The 17,922-nt window shown below is 42.5% G+C and overlaps 1 protein-coding gene across 1 annotated transcript in view; it reads left to right on the top strand.

Annotated features, from left to right (window-relative positions):
• The window catches only part of dnajc17 (DnaJ (Hsp40) homolog, subfamily C, member 17), a 178,240-nt gene that overhangs the window by 50,983 nt on the left and 109,335 nt on the right, over window positions 1-17,922 (top strand). Inside the window, exons 2-5 of the mRNA XM_078233508.1 lie at window positions 1,900-1,969; window positions 5,523-5,581; window positions 10,595-10,682; window positions 11,811-11,887. Coding sequence (XP_078089634.1) covers window positions 1,900-1,969; window positions 5,523-5,581; window positions 10,595-10,682; window positions 11,811-11,887 — 294 coding nt within the window. The remainder of the gene's footprint in view (window positions 1-1,899; window positions 1,970-5,522; window positions 5,582-10,594; window positions 10,683-11,810; window positions 11,888-17,922) is intronic.

Here is a 17,922-nt window from a genome sequence, read left to right as displayed (position 1 = left end):
TCCTGTGGGGCAGTAGTGCTAACCACTGTGCCACCATGCCGCCCCCTTTAGCTTGTTCGCTTTCAGTGATTCACTCTGACTACTACTATAGGCACTTAGTAGCCACAATACAATCCCATGGAACCAAAATTGAAGAATTTTTCTGAAACTTGATGTGAAACTTTGAAATGACTATCACATAACTCGCAGGATGCTCTACCTTTTGATCCTGTATTGTTAAGTGTTGTGGGGAATTTGAAAAGGCAGCCAATTTATGTCTAAAAACTTGGACTTTATTCAAAAAACTCACAAAAGGCAAAGTCTCCGTTCAAAAGACATAACAAAATTTATTTAAAACATAAAGCCAAACAAGGCAAACAAAACATAAACGTACGGCCATTCCGGAGACCTTCAAAGGGTTAAACAGCTCAGGTTCAGAGTTGTAAAACCTCTTCGAGAGATCTGGGCTTTCAGCCAAATTACAAATCGATTATAGGAATCTGTTATCTAGAATTCCGCATTCCATTAGCTTTAGGATCGATTTCATTTAATAATTATACATCAATACACAGTTTGTCAGATACTCTGGCCATTCACAATTTGAGTTTTAACAACACCAGGTTAAAGTCCAACAGGTTTATTCGGTAGCAAATGCCATTAGCTACCAAATAAACCTGTTGAACTTTAACCTGGTGGTGTTAAAACTCTTACTGTGTTTACCCCAGTCCAACGCTGGCATCTCCACATCATTCACAACTTGCCGCCCTGCACATTACTTTTTACTGGGACATTTAATACAGATATGACCCTCTATCTTGGCAAAACTAACTTCCTGGTTGCTTGGCACCTATAGATGCTGTCCCCAGAAACCAAAATGAACTTTCCCACTGGCACATTGCCAGATGCATAGACACGTGAACCTTGGGCCCTAGGTACGTATCCATTCTGTGCCTAGACAGTGAATGCTGCTATTCATAAAGTTACAACATTTGTTCCACATGTGCAACATTTCTAATACCTTTTTCTGCTACTTAAGGGACATCCACTCCATGGTTCTAACCTTCTGACCTAAACCATTATACATTGCGGCATCTTGTTCTTGGCAATATATTAAAATACATTCAATACTTTGAGATATACTTTAAAATCATATTCATTATTGTTTTAATACTGTTACTGCATTCACATATGAGCAAACTGTCCATATGAACTTGTGAATCCTTTAACCCCTTCCTGCTATCCTGTCTCCTCAAAGACGACATCTGTCTGTGGATCTCACTCGCTAATTTGAAATTCCCTTCTACACTAAGCTCTTTATCCCAAACTCAGCATTGTCATCTTGCTCAGCTTGCCTGCTGCAGAGCAGTAAGAATTCATTTAAACTATTAATGTACCATACAAAGCTACATTTTATAAATTTTCTTTTTGTTCCTCCTCCTAACAGGCTGAAATCATGTTGTGTAAATGTACTTTGCTAAATTGGCCATGTATTTGTTTGTGATTGTCACCAGGCTGTTTGCAGCCGATCCTGTCCATGTTGTGATGTTCCAGCAGCAGATCACTGGACAATAATCAGGAACATTTCCCAAATTGAGGCAATTGTACCGTTCCTCCTGGAGGCCTGCTGGGATGCCTGTCTTAAGTCTCCAGAGTCACAGTGCACACGTGTCTACCCTGAGATGTGATTCTGTCCCCACTTGTTGTTTGGGCTCATATTTGACTATTCAGCATTCCAGTGTGTGAAGCCATGTCACTGTATAGTTTACTTCTTTCAGGAGAAAAAGGACATGATTTTAAATATGGAGAGGGGTGTAAATAGGATGATGTCTTCCTGAGTTCAGTTTTGGAATTAATTTAACTGGCAGACGTTTTGCTCCTTACCATGACATAATCTTTTTATGTGTGTCTTTGAATTTACAGATTAAGAAAGCATACAGACAGAAGGCTTTGAAATGTCATCCAGACAAGAACCCAGACAACCCCAAAGCAGGTGGGTTAATGGGGGAATCTTTCTCCACTGGTGACGCCCCATTTACTACTCTTTTGGCTTGATATCTGAAGCTCTACCGAGTAAGGCAGTGAGGCTGGTAGACCACCATTAATCAGCCTTGAAAACTCCCAGAGCTTCAGAGATTGACACTAAGTACATGGGTAATATTAAAGGAAATAGTATCAAAAGGATTTCCTTGACATGGCGCACTCTATAAGCTGAGATTTAATTAAATTTGCAGTGGTATAGGATGCATGAAAAATGCAGATAGTGAGAGATGGGTGCAGGGCGTTGGGGGTTGTTTCATATGCTGAGGATCACTTCAGCTTTCATTACAATCTCTCGTTAAGGTTGAAGTGAAAGCTTCGAGTTTGAGGTAACAAGGTTGAGAATGGAGCAAAAAAGAGACTTGAGTATGCAATCCAGATGATCTTGATTTTTTTTCAGCGTTACTAAGATTTGTGGTGAATAGTATGTCAGTAATAAATAAAAGTTATTTCAACTTTGCAAGGATCACTGAATGAGGCCATATTTGAAATAGCATGTGCAACTTAGGGCATCTTACCTTTGAAAGGGCATAGGTGCATTGTTGAGGATTAAGACAAGAGCACAACGTTGGTAGTGGAATTCAAAGTTGGGAGGAGTGATGCACAGTGTTAAATTTTTGTTTTATTTGAAGGAAAGATGATGGAGACTCCATCCAGGTATTTAACATGCAGAGAGCACAGATTATGTAGAGACAGGGAAATTATTCGACTTGAACCGTGAAGGCAGAATAAGAGGAACAAGGTTCAAAATCAGCAAGCTTCAAACAATATTGGTATCTTCCCTCCACTGACCACCACAGAGTAATGGTAATATGAGACAGACCATGCCACTGTGCTGTCTCAATGAACTGCTTCAAAAATAATTAAATATCAAGTTTGACATGGAGTAGAAGCTTGCTGGGTAATTGTGGGCTTTGGGTGTTTAAAAATAATCAGCATTAATTTTTAGCTATGACGAGGAGGTCAGCACACTGTTCATTGTGTTAGAAAGATATGAGGCTAGGTTAAAAACACTGAAATTTAGTTTTGATTATCTTTGGTATTGAAATCCAGCACCGCCTTGGTCCTGAGGTTGCTGATTTTGAGACACGCCTACACCTGTCTGGAGGACAGAGCTGGAAGAATGCCAAAATTGCAAAAATGCCTAAAGTAGGACAGATGTCGCTGTGATTTCCTCCATCCCCCACACCCTTTACAATATCTGTGTCCTGCCAATTCTGATCTCTTGCACATCCTCCACTACTTTCATCCTGCGGGGAAGGAAATCTGCCATCTTTACCTGGTTTGGCCTACATCTGACTCCAGACCTAGGCAATGTGTTTGAGTCTTAACTATCTTCTGAAATGGCTGAGCAAGCTGCTCAGTTGTACCAAATTGTTACAGAAAAGTCAAAAAGGGATAAAACCAGGTGGACTTCCCAACATTGGCCTAAGCACCAGAAATGACAACAGCACATCCTGCCCGGTTGACCATGCAAAATGCTCTTTACTAATAGCTGTTGGCTTGTGTCAAAATCAGGAGAGCTATCCCACATACTAGGCAAACAGCCTGATATAGTCATACTTAACAAATCATACCTTGCAGCCAATTTCCCAAACACCTCCATCACCATTCCTGGGTCTTTCCTGCCTCCCCTGTCAGGGCAGACCCACTAAAGGTGGTGGCACAGTGGTATACAGTCGGGAGGGTATTGCCCTGGGACACTCGACCCCATGAAGTCTCATAGCACCTGGTCAAATAAGGGCACGGAAACCTCCAGCTGTTGACCACCTACCACTCCCTCAGCTTATGAATCCATGTTCCTCCACATTGAAAAACAATTGGAAGGAGCAATAGGAGGAGGAAGGGCACAGAATTTACTCTGGCATGATGGCACACCAGTAGAGTGGTTAGCACTGCATGATGGCATGATGGTACAGTGGTTAGCACTGCAACCTCACAGCGTCAGGGACCGGTTCAATTCCCAGCTTGGGCCGTTGTCTGTGCAGAGTCTGCATGTTCTCCCCGTGTCTGAGTGCTCTGGTTTCCTCCCATAGTCCAAAAGACGCGTTTGTTAGGTGCATTGGCCATGTTAAATTCTCCCCTAATGTACCTGAACAGGTGTCAGAGTGTGGCGACTGGGGATTTTCACAGTAACTTCATTGCAGTGTTAATGTAAGCCTACTTGTGATACAATTAAATAAATGAACTAAAAAAACTATTTTTAAAAAAACTGCTGACTAAGCTGGCCAAGTCCTAAAGTCATGATGTGGAGATGCCGGCGTTGGACTGGGGTGAACACAGTAAGAGTTTTAACAACACCAGGTTAAAGTCCAACAGGTTTATTTGGTAGCAAATACCATTAGCTTTCAGAGCGCTGCTCCTTCATCAGATGGAGTGGAAATGTGCTCTCAAACAGGAGAGCACATTTCCATCTGACGAAGGAGCAGCACTCTGAAAGCTAATGGTATTTGCTACCAAATAAACCTGTTGGACTTTAACCTGGTGTTGTTAAAACTCTTACCAAGTCTTAAAGGACATACCTCCCACACCTGGCCTGTGGTAGATGATGAGGAAATCAATAAGGGGAAAAACATGGTAAACTTTGCCCTCATTAATCTACTTGTTGCAGATGCATCTATCCATGACAATAGTGATAGGAATGATCAATGCACTGTCCTTGTAGAGATAAAGTCCCGCCTTCACGCTGAGGATACTGTCCATCGTTTTGTGTGGGACTTCTATGGTGTCAAATACAATACTTGCAGAATATCCGTGAGACACTGTGGGGCACATCATCAGCAGTAGAATTTAATTCAACCACAATTGATAATCCCTTGGTCCAGCACATCCCTCACTGTACCATTACCACCAACCAGGGGATCAACCCCGGTACATTGAGGGGAGCAGAAGAACATGCCAGGAGCAGCACCAAAAAAATCTAAAAATGAGTTGCCCATCTGGAGAAACAACAACACTGGACTACTTGCATGCCAAACAATGGAAGTAGCATGCAATGGAGAGAGCTGAAAAATGCCACATCTAGTCATGAATGGTAATAGGCAATGAAATAACTATGAGGAGGAGGAGACTCCACAAATATTCCAATACTCAATGATAGGGCAGCCCATCAGTGCAAAAGAAACAGCTGAAACATTTGCAACCATATTTAGCCACAAGTGTTAAGTGGATGATCCATATTAGCCTCTTCCTGAGGGTGCTAGCATCACAGATGCCAGTCTCTAGCTAATTCCATTGAATCCATGTGGTATCAAGAAATGGCTGAAGGCACTGTCAAAATCCTGGAAGTAGTGCTGAAGACCCGTGCTCCAGAACTAGCTGTGCCATTAGCCAAATTGTTCCAGTGCACTGACATTTACCTGACTGTGTGTAAAATTGCCCAGTGATGTCCTGTTTACAAAAAGCAGGATAAATCCGATCCACCTATTACCATTGCCATTACCTATTGTATAACAGTTAGGACTTGCTCTTCTTACATTCACTCATTTCTTTTTTTGTATTTGTAGTGGAATTGTTCCATCAGTTATCCCAAGCTCTGGAAGTTCTTACAGATGCAGCAGCAAAGGTAAGATTCTTATGTTTGAATTCCTGATGTTATTGTTAGAACCACAGAATCCCAACAGTGCAGAAGGAGGCCATTCAGACCATTGAGTATGCACTAATTCGCCGAAACAGCATCTTGCCCAGGCCCACCCCACCTATTCTATTCCCATACCCCGTGCGTTTGCCACAGCTAATCCATCTAACCTAAACATCTTTGGACACTAAGGGGCAATTTAGCCTGGCCAATCCATCTAACCTGCATGTCTTTGTACTGTGGAAGGAAACCGGAGCACCCGGAGGAAGCCCATGCAGAAACAGGAAGAACGTGATAACACCACACAGTCACCCAAGGACGGAATTGAACCTGGGCCTCTGGCGCTGTGACGCAGCAGTGTTAATCGCTGTGACGCAGCAGTGTTAATCACTGTGCCACCATGCCATTGGACTATATTTGTAGCCTCTCAACTTTCAGCAATAATAGCACTGCTTCCACAGTTATTCAATTAATTCTGAAAGAAACAATTTATCAGAGACAGCACCTTTCCCCAGATATGACTAGGTAATTTTCTAGCAACTGTGATAAGTTGTTGTGGGCAAGTGAACCATCTTTTTGGTTGAATGTAAGAATTGATATTTCAAAAGAGCTTGCCTAGCTTAGGCATCCTGAAGCACTCCTAAGCTAGATACAACATGGGTAGACATTCTGCAAAGCTCCCTCTATGTTGTTTCATGAAGAAACAGCATTGTGTAGATGCAAAGTAAAGCACTCCAAGCTGTCCCACCAGGCATCGCAAAATATGGTACGGCTTGTTTAGATAGAGAAAAGCTTCAGTGTCTCAAGAAGCTCGCCCAGGTCAGGGCAACATTGCTTAGATGCAGGGTAAACCACCTTGCACTCAGAAACTGTGCTGTCCACTGAATAAATGTGACAAGTATCCATTTGGCACATTGACCATAAGATGTAGGAGCAGAATTAAGCTATTCGGCCCATCGGGTCTGCTCCGCCATTCAATCATGGCTGATATGATTCTCATCCCCATTCTCCTGCCTTCTCCCTGTAACCCTTGATCCCCTTATTGATCAAGAACCTATCTATCTCTGTCTTAAAGACACTCAATGACCTGGCCTCCACAGCCCTCTGTGGCACTGAGTTCCACAGATTCACCACCCCCTGGCTGAAGAAATTCCTCCTCATCTCAATTTTAAAGGAGTATCCCTTCACTCAGAGGTTGTGCCTTCGAGTTCTAGTCTCTCCCACTAGTGGAAACATCCTCTCCACATCCACTCTATCTAGGCCTCTCAGTATTCTGTAAGTTTCAATTAGATCCTCCCTCATCCTTCTAAACTCCATCGAGTATAGACCCAGACTCCTCAACCGCTCCTCATATGACAAACCCTTCATTCCTGGGAACATTCTTGTGAACCTCTTTTGGATCCCCTCCAAAGTCAGCACAGCCTTCCTTAGGTGTGGTTCCCAAAACTGCTCACAGTATTCCAAATGAGATCTGACCAGAGCCTTATACAGCCTGAGCAGTACATCCCTGCTCTTGTATTCCAGTCCTCTAGAAATGAATGCTAACATTGAATTTGTCTTCCTAACTGCCAAATGAACCTGCATGTTAACCTGGACTCCCAAGTCCCTTTGTGCTTCAGATTTCCAAAGTCTTTCCCATTTAGAAAATAGTCTAAGCGTCCATTTTTCCTTTCAAAGTGCATAACCTCACACTTTCCCACATTGTATTCCATCTGTTACTTCTTTGCCTGCTCTCCTAACCTGTCCAAGTCATTCTGAAGCCTCCCCACTTCCTCAATACTACCTATCCCTCTACATATCTCTACATACCATCCGATGACCTTGGAGTGAGATTTCCAATTTAGACCTTTTTTTTCATATTCTTGTTAAATATATATTGAGGTAGATAGTTTCAACTTTGTCTACTGTAGATGGGGAGTTTGTTCTGAATTCTTTTTCATGCAATGTTTTTTAACCATAATGTTTCAGCTGTCAACATTGCATATATGCAGAATGTATACAAGTTATACAGGATGTAACTAGTAGAGTTGATGAAGGGGAGCCACTGGATGTAGTTTATTTGGACTTTCGGAAGGTTTTCAACAAAGTCCCATGTAAGAGATTAGCGTGTAAAATTAAAGCATATGGGATTGGGGTTAGTATATTGAGATGCATACAAAACAAAGTGTAGGAATAAACGGGTCTTTTTCCAAATGGCAGGCAATGACTAGTGTGACACTGCAGGGATCAGTACTGGGACCCCAGCTATTCATTATATATACTAATGATTTAGATTTTGGAACTAATTGTAATATCTCCAAAGTTGCAGATGATACAAAGCTGGGTGACAGGTGAGCTGTGAGGAGGATGCACATATATTTCAATGTGATTTGGATAAGTAGAGTGAGTGGGCAAATGATTGGCAGATACAGTATAACTGGGTAAACGTGAGGTTATCCACTTTTGGTATCAAAAGTGGGAAGGCAGATTACTATCTGAATGGCCATAAATTAGGAGAGAGGAATATGCAACGAGACTGAGTGTCCTCGTACGCCAGTCAGTAAAGGTGTACTACAGGTGGAGCAGGCAGTAAAAAAGGCAAATGGTATGTTGGCCTTCAAAGCAAGAGGATTCAAGCACAGGAGCAGGAATGTCTTTATGCAATCATACAGAGCCTTTGTGAGGCAACACCTGGAATACTGTGTGCAGTTTTCGTCTCCATATCTGAGGAAGGATGTTCTTGCATTCGAGGGAGTGCAGAGGAGATTTAGCAGACTGATTCCTGGGATGACAGAAAACCGTTAAAATTGTAACAGGACTAACCATAGAAACCATAGAAACCCTACAGTGCAGAAGGAGGCCATTCGGCCCATCGAGTCTGCACCGACCACAATCCCACCCAGGCCCGACCCCCACATATTTACCCGCTAATCCCTCTAACCTACGCATCTCAGGACTCTAAGGGGCAATTTTTAACCTGGCCAATCAACCTAACCCGCACATCTTTGGACTGTGGGAGGAAACCGGAGCACCCGGAGGAAACCCACGCAGACACGAGGAGAATGTGCAAACTAGACTAGACAGGGTAGATGCAAGAAGGATGTTCCCGATGGTTGGGATGTCCAGAACAAGGGGTTACAGTCAGAGGATACAGGGTAGATCGTTTAGAACGGAGATGAGGAGAGATTTCTTCACTCAGAGAGTGGTCTGCCTGTGGAATTCGCTACCACAGGAAGTAGTTGGGGCCAAAACTTTGAATGTTTTCAAGAAGCAGTTCGACATAACACTTGAGGCAAAGGGGATCAAAATATATGGGGGGAAGGCAGGATCTGGCTATTGAGTTGGATGCTATGCCAAGATCATAATGAATGGCGGAGCAGGCTTGAAGGGCCAAATGGCCTCTCCTGCTCCTATTTTCTCTTTCTATGTACCACAATTCATGAATAAGATGGACTATAATTTACACCAGACGTTGGTTACAAGGATGATATTTACAAGTGTTTGCCAGTTCTTTGCTAATGGAGAGGCAACACACTTGAAAATGTTTTCGTAAGATAATTTGTTGCAAATTGGCATCAATATAAAGCCTACATTAACTTCCCCTGCTCTCATTATATTTCCATTGATGTTTCTTGCCAGAACAGAAAATACATCTTCACACAGAATGTCCAGTTTTCACTTATTGTGGGATTGTGCGCCAGCTTTTGATTTAAAGAAAAGGAATTTTTGTCATGAGATTCAGATGTGGAATTATAATAAATTTACGGAACCCTTTGCTTCAATGTCGAATTGCGAATTATTTATTTTTATTCCCCTGTAGGGCATCAGACAGGAGTGGGAGAGGGCTACAGTTGATCCTTTATTTTTAGGTTGCAGAGGTGAATGTTCAGCTAGGCTTCTCAATCCTGAACATTATCTCGTGATCTCTTCTGAAAACCGCATGTGAATGAAGTCAAAATCGTGCTTTGCACCATTTTGAAAGTTTGCTGGTGAACACTCTATCTGTGCTCACGTATGATAAGTGGTAAATTGAGGTGCTGGGTTGTCGTAGGTATCTGTGTAGCTGTATCCCCCAAGACCTGTAACCTTCAGGTGAAAACAGTCAAAAAGGAAAAGCATTGTTGATAGTTTAACCCAACTGAGCAGTGTTTCACTCATCCCACTAACTGTGAAATCTATTCCATTGTTCCAGATTATATCATCAATCTCACTTCCCCATTCTGAAACTGGTTGCTGGAATTCAAAACTAAACCACTTTTTTCTGGCGTTGAGCACAGACATGTGATATAATCTGAACGTCAATATAGGGTATGTTGCACACATGTTTTGATCCTAAAGGACTGCCTTCACCAGCTGTAAATAATTGCTGGCATGCTGTCCATTGTACAAGTCCAACATCACAACAGGAACAAGGGATTGCCACTTAATCATCAGTCTCCCAATCACCTTTTTTTTCCTATTAATCAATAGGTTGAGCACAGACCCCGCCCCCACTTCTTCCCCACCCCAGCACCAACTTTTCCACAGTGCAGTTTGCAATCACTATCTTTGTTTTACATTGTTGGCAATCTGCCTACCTTTTAGTCTTCATCCCGAGCACTAGATATTTTCAAATGTTTCAGGACCAGCCAGCCCCAAGTGCAACTCTGTATAGAATGCAAAAATATTGGTCTTAGTTCCTCAACTTATAACACACAGATATACATGATGACATTCTACCATGCTCCTAGTACTGTGTGGGAACAGCACTGAAGCTCAGACCTAATGCTATGAGCATGTCTTGCTTTTCTAATATTGTGCACCTTCCACCATATATTGGCGGATTGAGGCCCATGTTTGGCGCTACTGCCACCGGCTCTTGGGGGCCATGAAAATGTAGATCTAAGATGTTAGAGGCATAGAATTATATCCTAGGGTGCTAGCAACAGAGAATACTTCAGACATGATGTGAATGGCAAGTTATCACCTTCGTTTACATCTGCGATAGATATGTTAACTTTCTCAATTTTCTCCTTTTTTAAGGCAGCCTATGATAAAATCAGAAAAGCCAAAAAGCAGGCAGCGGAGAGAAATCAGAAACTCGACAGCAAGAGGAAGAAAGTAAAGCTGGGTATGTGAGACAATAAACAGCATTACAAGCGATTGAGGTGGCAAATGAAGCACTAGGGAGTGCGGCCTTTCGAAGCATTGGAGAGTTCGAGGAGAACACCTGACCAGGAAGTAACATCAAAGTATGACACTCAAAGGATTTTAACCTAGTTCAGAGCTTTTCTGTGGTTGACCATAGAGCCTTTGACAGTGCAGAGCAGAAGGAACATTCATTTGCATTGTCTTAGTGACTACCCATTTCTGACATTAGAGGCAAAATGTAGGGGACTGGTCCCTCGAAGCCCACATTGACAAAACTCACAATTACAATTACAAACATGCAACACTTCCTCAAAATCAGTGCTGTGTGATTAGTGAATAAATGGCATGATGCACGGAAGTATGAAATATGTTGTATTTAATACTACAAGCAGAAAATAACAGGTTCACAAAGAAAATGCTTGTTCGAACTGAGTGTCAAAACTTGTAACATGTCCCCAAGGCCATTTTCAGTTCTATTCCTCTTTCACCTGCGCTACTTAGCAGATATGTTGCTCCATCTGCCATGACCTTCATTCACTCTGTCTGGATGCGAGATGTTGGCTGATGTGAGCCAAGGTTCAGTATTGTTTCCTGTCTCACTCTCCAACAAAGGACTGCTTTTGGGGGCTTAAGAGTTATACGTTTATCTATATAGTAATTTAAAAAGTGCTGTTAAAAATAAGTGTTGCTGCTAAAGAGTTTTTTCTTTTCCCCCTTGTGGACTGTAAAATCACGGGAAATTGCAGACAGAGACCCATATCCCATTAACCCCATGGTAAGGTACTTTGCTGCACTCCTGAAAAGTGGAAATATATAGGTTGGGCTTTGTGACCATCAACAAAATGTTACTGAATGACAGTACCAAACTTAAAGGACTCTCCCAGAAACCAGTTATTATCATAGGACAAGCACAAAACTTGTTGCAGCCCCACTAAACTTTAATCCGTGCTAATGAGGTGTAGATTTGGTTACACAATTCACTCATACACTGACTTTGGTTTTCATCCATACTACTATTAGGAAATGCCAGGTTCCGCCGCAGAAGGTGGAAGGGTTCATCATTGTATGTCTAAGCTTAGTCACAGGTAAAACTGTTGTTCAATTTCAGACTTGGAGGCCCGTGAGAGAGAAGCCCAGCTCAACGAAGAAGAGGAAATTAAGATTGCAAAGAATTTAGATGAAGTGGTAAGTGCAAGATCAGGTCAGAATCCTGCAACATATTAAGTTCATATCACTTGGCCTTCTGCCAAAAATCAATTTCACACGCAAAAATAGCCACTTTGTGCTACATAAAGGTCAACATTGTTAATGGAATCGCGTGGCAATGTAAGTGTGTTCAGAAGAATGGCAAAAGTAGACAAAATTTGGTTCACCTGTTGCTGATCCCATTGGATTGAAATTAGTATTTCTTCTGATAACCTGTGCATCAGTCTTCCAACTTGTTGTCAGTAAAAGGCAATACAATCTATCTTTAGAGCTCAAGGGAAGCCATTACTCCTACAAATGAAGCATCTAGCGATTTGTTTTTTAAAATAATTCATACGTTATAAAAGTTCTGAAGAAGAATCATATTTGACTCAATGTTAATTGTCTCTTTCCACAGATGCTGCCAGAACTGCTGAGGGTTTTCAGCATTTTCTGTTTTTATTTCAGATCTTCTGCATCCATCCCATTTTGCTTTTATTTTAACAATAAAAGCATTTTACTGGTGTATTTTCTTTTGAATCAACATTTATTCTGCAGCATTGGTGCATCAAGTAAATGCACAATTGCTGCAGTTTCATCCATGTAGCGTTGACAGAGGAGTGAGATAGAGTAATGAGGTCTGAGTGGGGAGAATTAAGACTGGACATGGAGAGTGAAATAGGGCAGTAGTGGCCTGGCTTGGGATTGTGCAGTAGAGTGAGGAAGTCTGTCTGCAGGGAGGGAGGTAGATGATGATTGGTGTCCGAGTGGGGATTGTGATGTAGGAGGATGAATGTGTGACGACTTAGTGATGGTGATAATGAGGTTTGGATAAGAGTGATGAGGTTGCATTGATGTAGGACAATGTTGGAGTGCTGTCAAGTGTGATGTGGAGCAATGTTGGTAACTTGGTTGTGACAGTTGGCTTTAGGGTCCAAACAAGGTCAGATCAGAGTGTGACAGAATGAGAGTGAGTGAGTGGTTTAGGATCAGTTTTTTGTTAGCTTATCTTCACATGCACACACTTTTTTTTAGGGCAATAGTGGGGGAAGTAGTGCAAGGATTCCCGAGCTGATTATCAGCCCGTTGAACCGGATTATGAACTCTCCTTTCATGGCCAACAAGTCCTGGCATTGGACTTGAATCCCGGACTTCTGGTCCAGAGGTAGGGACACTACCACTGTGAGATAGGACCATAACAAGATTTGTATAGCCATCTCAGGTGAGGGTGTAGCATCTGGGTGCAGAAATAATCATGGAGGGCTTTTGTTCAGAGTGCAGTATGGAATTGCAATCTCAATGGAAGAATAATTTTGAATAATTTTCAAGGTGTAGCATGTGAAATATGTCTTTAATGTTACAGGGTTTTACTTGTGAGGATATTTTAATGCTGGAATGTCTTGAATTTTTTGCTTAATTATATATCACTTAGAAGAAGTTGAGACAAGGTTTGGGGCATTACAATTGCTTGCAATACCCCAGGACGGTAAAGTCATCTTGAATTTTATTCTACGAACAAAATATAAGGGCAGGATCAGATTAGGTTGTATTATTCAACACCTCCACAGTTGCATAACCTGCCAACACCTGTTCTGTTTTGTGAATTAAGAATGGTAACTTGGATATGGCACCAGAGGAGAGTTGATCCTATGGAACTATGTGTCAGCTATTGCCAGCTTTAAGTGATGAAGGGAGGAGATCGTACAGTAAAGAAATTCACATTGGGTTTTACTCTATACCAAGTTTGTGATCATTTTGAGATATTTCCTTAACTTGGCTTGTGAAGTGAGGAGAATTTGCATTCCTATGCATCCGGAGCTCATTAATAGACATATAGCAATTAAAATTAACCATGATGCTACTTGTAACTTCCTCATTTCATAAGCAATGTTTATACTCTTTGATTTGTGGAGATTTAGATACTTTTCACCTGGTTATCATATCCATGCAGTATTTGGTTTGCGGCATCCAGCATTGAAAGACATTTAAGGAAATACAGTCCGAAAGTGCAACCTTTTTACTGAAGCATTAAAATATTGTCCTGTTTCCCCAGATTTTGACTCAAATCTAGCTAGAACTCTGGATGCCAGACTCTTTACTGGCACTGGTAAAAGTCCTAAACAAAATTGGTTCAGGAAATTCCCTATTTACTGTTACGAACCATGCTGATGGGGCGGCACGGTAGCACAGTGGTTAGCACTGCTGCTTCACAGCTCCAGGGACCTGGGTTTGATTCCCGGCTTGGGTCACTGCCTGTGTGGAGTTTGCACATTCTCCTCGTGTCTGCGTGGGTTTCCTCCGGGTGCTCCGGTTTCCCCCCACAATCCAAAGATGTGCGGGTTAGGTTGATTAGCCATGCTAAAATTGCCCCTTAGTGTCCTGAGATGCGTAGGTTAGAGGGATTAGCGGGTAAATATGTAGGGATATAGGGGTAGGGTCTGGGTGGGATTGTGATCGGTGCCGACTCTTTCTGCACTGTAGGGTTTCTAAATGTGAGGGTATCCCAAACCCCAGAAGGGTAACTGGGAACACCAGTTCATAGAGGTGTATGCGTTTTCTTTTTGGTATTAAATGAGGAACTCTGTACAACCCAGTGAGGAAACAGTTGATTTGTATGAACAGTTAATGAAGAATATTTACTAACTTAAAAGAAAAACAAAAACACATGACAAGAAGGACTAAAATATTCTGCGACACTTAAGGATACTGATCACTGTACACAATTTTATATGAAACTATCTCTTGGTCCCCAAAATTACCTACGTTCACCTGAACTCTGGGACACCCCTTATCCTAAATAACACCCGATATTGAATAACTGAGCTAAATCCAGCAAATAATTACCACAACCAAATTAAGGTGGCCATTGTCTGGGAATTAGTCCTCTGGTTCAGTAAAGACGGAAAATGGCGTCTTCTCTCGGACGACTATAGCTGCAACTCGCTGCAGCTGTGATGGTGACTTGGATTTCAACCTTGTCTTCCTGTTTTTTCGTAGTTATGGTTTTACAGATAGACAATTTCATTCCTTTTGATTTTATTTCCCTGTGAAGTCAGCTTTTGGCAGATACATGTCAATTTCCTTATCTCTCCACTTTGAAGTTATCACTTCTATAGCCCATTAGTCACGTATGTCAAATACTTGTTTCCCACTGATGGACTAATTCGCATCTCATCATTTCTCCAGCCTTCTGCCTCAAATCAACTCACTGTTTTGACTTTTTAATGATAATTTTCCCCAATTTTTAACATTGCTTAAAAGCAGAAATAGATTCCATTGATGTACCCTGCAAATTTTCAGTTTTCATAAGGACAGTTATATGTCCAGGTACAGGTGCCTCTTCATTGCCCTTGCCATGTTGTACTGCGGGTTAAAGCAGCATGGAAACAGACAGGCGACGCTTGCCCTGCTGTGTGTTGAAGTTGCTTTATTAACCTTGCACATAGAGAATGAAACTCATGATTCATGAAATCACCAATTGGAATGTCGCCATCCCAACACTTGGCTCCCAGATGAAGCTTGGCCATTTGGTTGAAATACTAGTGATTGTCCTGTTTCTGAACCTTTGCCAGGCTAGAAGGAGGGGAGAAGGGGTGGGGGGGAAGCAGGGAGATACAACTTAAAAAGGAAGAGAATTCTGTGCAAGCTAGTCTGTTTCTAATCAACAATACAACAGTTCCAAAGAACAGAACACTCGCTGGAAACAGCAGAGGAACACCACTAATAGCACAGATGTCTCCATTTATAACATATGAGATTATAGGATTTGGTAGGATCTATTTCCTCATTTTAAGCAATGGCATAATATTTGGAATGAAGGAAATGAGCACTGCTTCAATGCTATGCACCTTGTTCTGTTCATTTTCATGCTGAACTTGTTTTTGCTGGTAATTGGTTTCAAACTACTTAACCGACATCAAGTTTTTCATAGGTGTTGTTCACTGACTCATAGCTTGTCACCAATGTAGGTTTAATGTAATTCCACTTCTATGCAAAGATGCATAGAAGTGGAACTAAAAAGAATATAACCATGGTGCAAAAATTAAAGGAATTGTATAAAATTAATATATTGCAGTGATTTCAAAGCAGTGAATCTTTGAATCTCAGGAATTTTGTGAAACCATAAAAGTTTTAAATTCAGATTATTAGCTGGCCTATTTCATAGAAACCCTACAGCACAGAAAGAGGCCATTCGGCCCATCGAGTCTGCACCAACCACAATCCCACCCAGGCCCTACCCCCATATCCCTACATATTTACCCACTAATCCCTCTAACCTACGCATCTCAGGACACTAAGGGCAATTTTAGCATAGCCAATCAACCTAACATCTTTGGACTGTGGGAAGAAACCGGAGCACCCGGAGGAAACCCACGCAGACACGAGGAGAATGTGCAAACTCCACACAGACAGTGACCCAAGCCGGGAATCTAACCCAGGTCCCTGGAGCTGTGAAGCAGCAGTGCTAACCACTGTGCTACCGTGTATTACTTATGGATACAGCAGTGTCAGAGGTGTTGTCTTTTGGATGAAGTATTAAATTGAGACCCAGTCTTCCTTTTTGAGTGGATGTAAAAACCCATGATACTGTTCCCAGAAGATCAAGGGAGTTTTCCCCATTGTCCTGGCCAATATTTATCCCTCAACCAAAATAACTGATCTGGTCATTATCTTACTACTGTTTGTCAGACCTTACTGTGTGCAGATTGGCTACCACTGTTTCCTTGTGCTCACTTTTGCTCACTGTGTTGCTCTCTTTCTACCATCCACTCTCAATTTCATGCTTTCGCTCTCTCTCCCTTTCTTCCTTTTCTTCTTCTTTGTAACTGGCCCTCCTTGAAGGCAGCATGGTGACACAGTGGTTAGTACTGCTGCCTCAGTGCCAGGGATCCAGGTTCAATTCTGGCCTCAGGTGACTGTCGATGTGGAGTTTGCACATTCTCCTCATGTTTGCGTGGGTTTCCTCCGGGTGCTCCGAACAAAGAACAAGGACAAAGAACAATGCAGCACAGGAACAGGCCCTTCGGCCCTCCAAGCCCGTGCTGCTCCCTGGTCCAAACTAGACCATTCTTTTGTATCCCTCCATTCCCACTCCGTTCATATGGCTATCTAGATAAGTCTTAAACGTTCCCAGTGTGTCCGCCTCCACCACCTTGCCTGGCAGCGCATTCCAGGCCCCCACCACCCTCTGTGTAAAATATATCCGTCTGATATCTGTGTTAAACCTCCCCCCCCTTCACCTTGAACCTATGACCCCTGGTGAACGTCACCACCGACCTGGGGAAAAGCTTCCCACCGTTCACCCTATCTATGCCTTTCATAATTTTATACACCTCTATTAAGTCTCCCCTCATCCTCCGTCTTTCCAGGGAGTACAACCCCAGTTTACCCAATCTCTCCTCATAACTAAGCCCCTCCATACCAGGCAACATCCTGGTAAACCTCCTCTGTACTCTCTCCAAAGCCTCCACGTCCTTCTGGTAGTGTGGCGACCAGAACTGGACGTAGTATTCCAAATGCGGCCGAACCAACGTTCTATACATCTGCAACATCAGACCCCAACTTTTATACTCTATGCCCCGTCCTATAAAGGCAAGCATGCCATATGCCTTCTTCACCACCTTCTCCACCTGTGACGTCACCTTCAAGGATCTGTGGACTTGCACACCCAGGTCCCTCTGCGTATCTACACCCTTTATGGTTCTGCCATTTATCGTATAGCTCCTCCCTACATTATTTCTACCAAAATGCATCACTTCGGTTTCCTCCCACTCTCCTCAATGGAAACCTCAGTGGGTTTCCTCCCACTCTCCAAAGACTCCGAAGATGTGTGGGTTGGGGTGATTGGCCATGCTAAGTTGCCCCTTAGTGGCAGGGGGATTAGCAGGGTAAATACGTGAGGTCAACGGGACCAAGCCTGGGTGGGACTGTTGTCTCTACAGGCTTGATGGGCTGAATGGCCGCCTTCTGCACTGTAGGGACTCCATGATTCTATACAATGGTGCTGAAGTTGACTCAGCCCTGGACATGAGTGT

Source organism: Mustelus asterias, chromosome 18 (assembly GCF_964213995.1).
Source record: "Mustelus asterias chromosome 18, sMusAst1.hap1.1, whole genome shotgun sequence".
Taxonomy (NCBI): Eukaryota; Metazoa; Chordata; class Chondrichthyes; order Carcharhiniformes; family Triakidae; genus Mustelus; species Mustelus asterias.
This window is presented reverse-complemented; position numbering and strand designations above follow the sequence as displayed.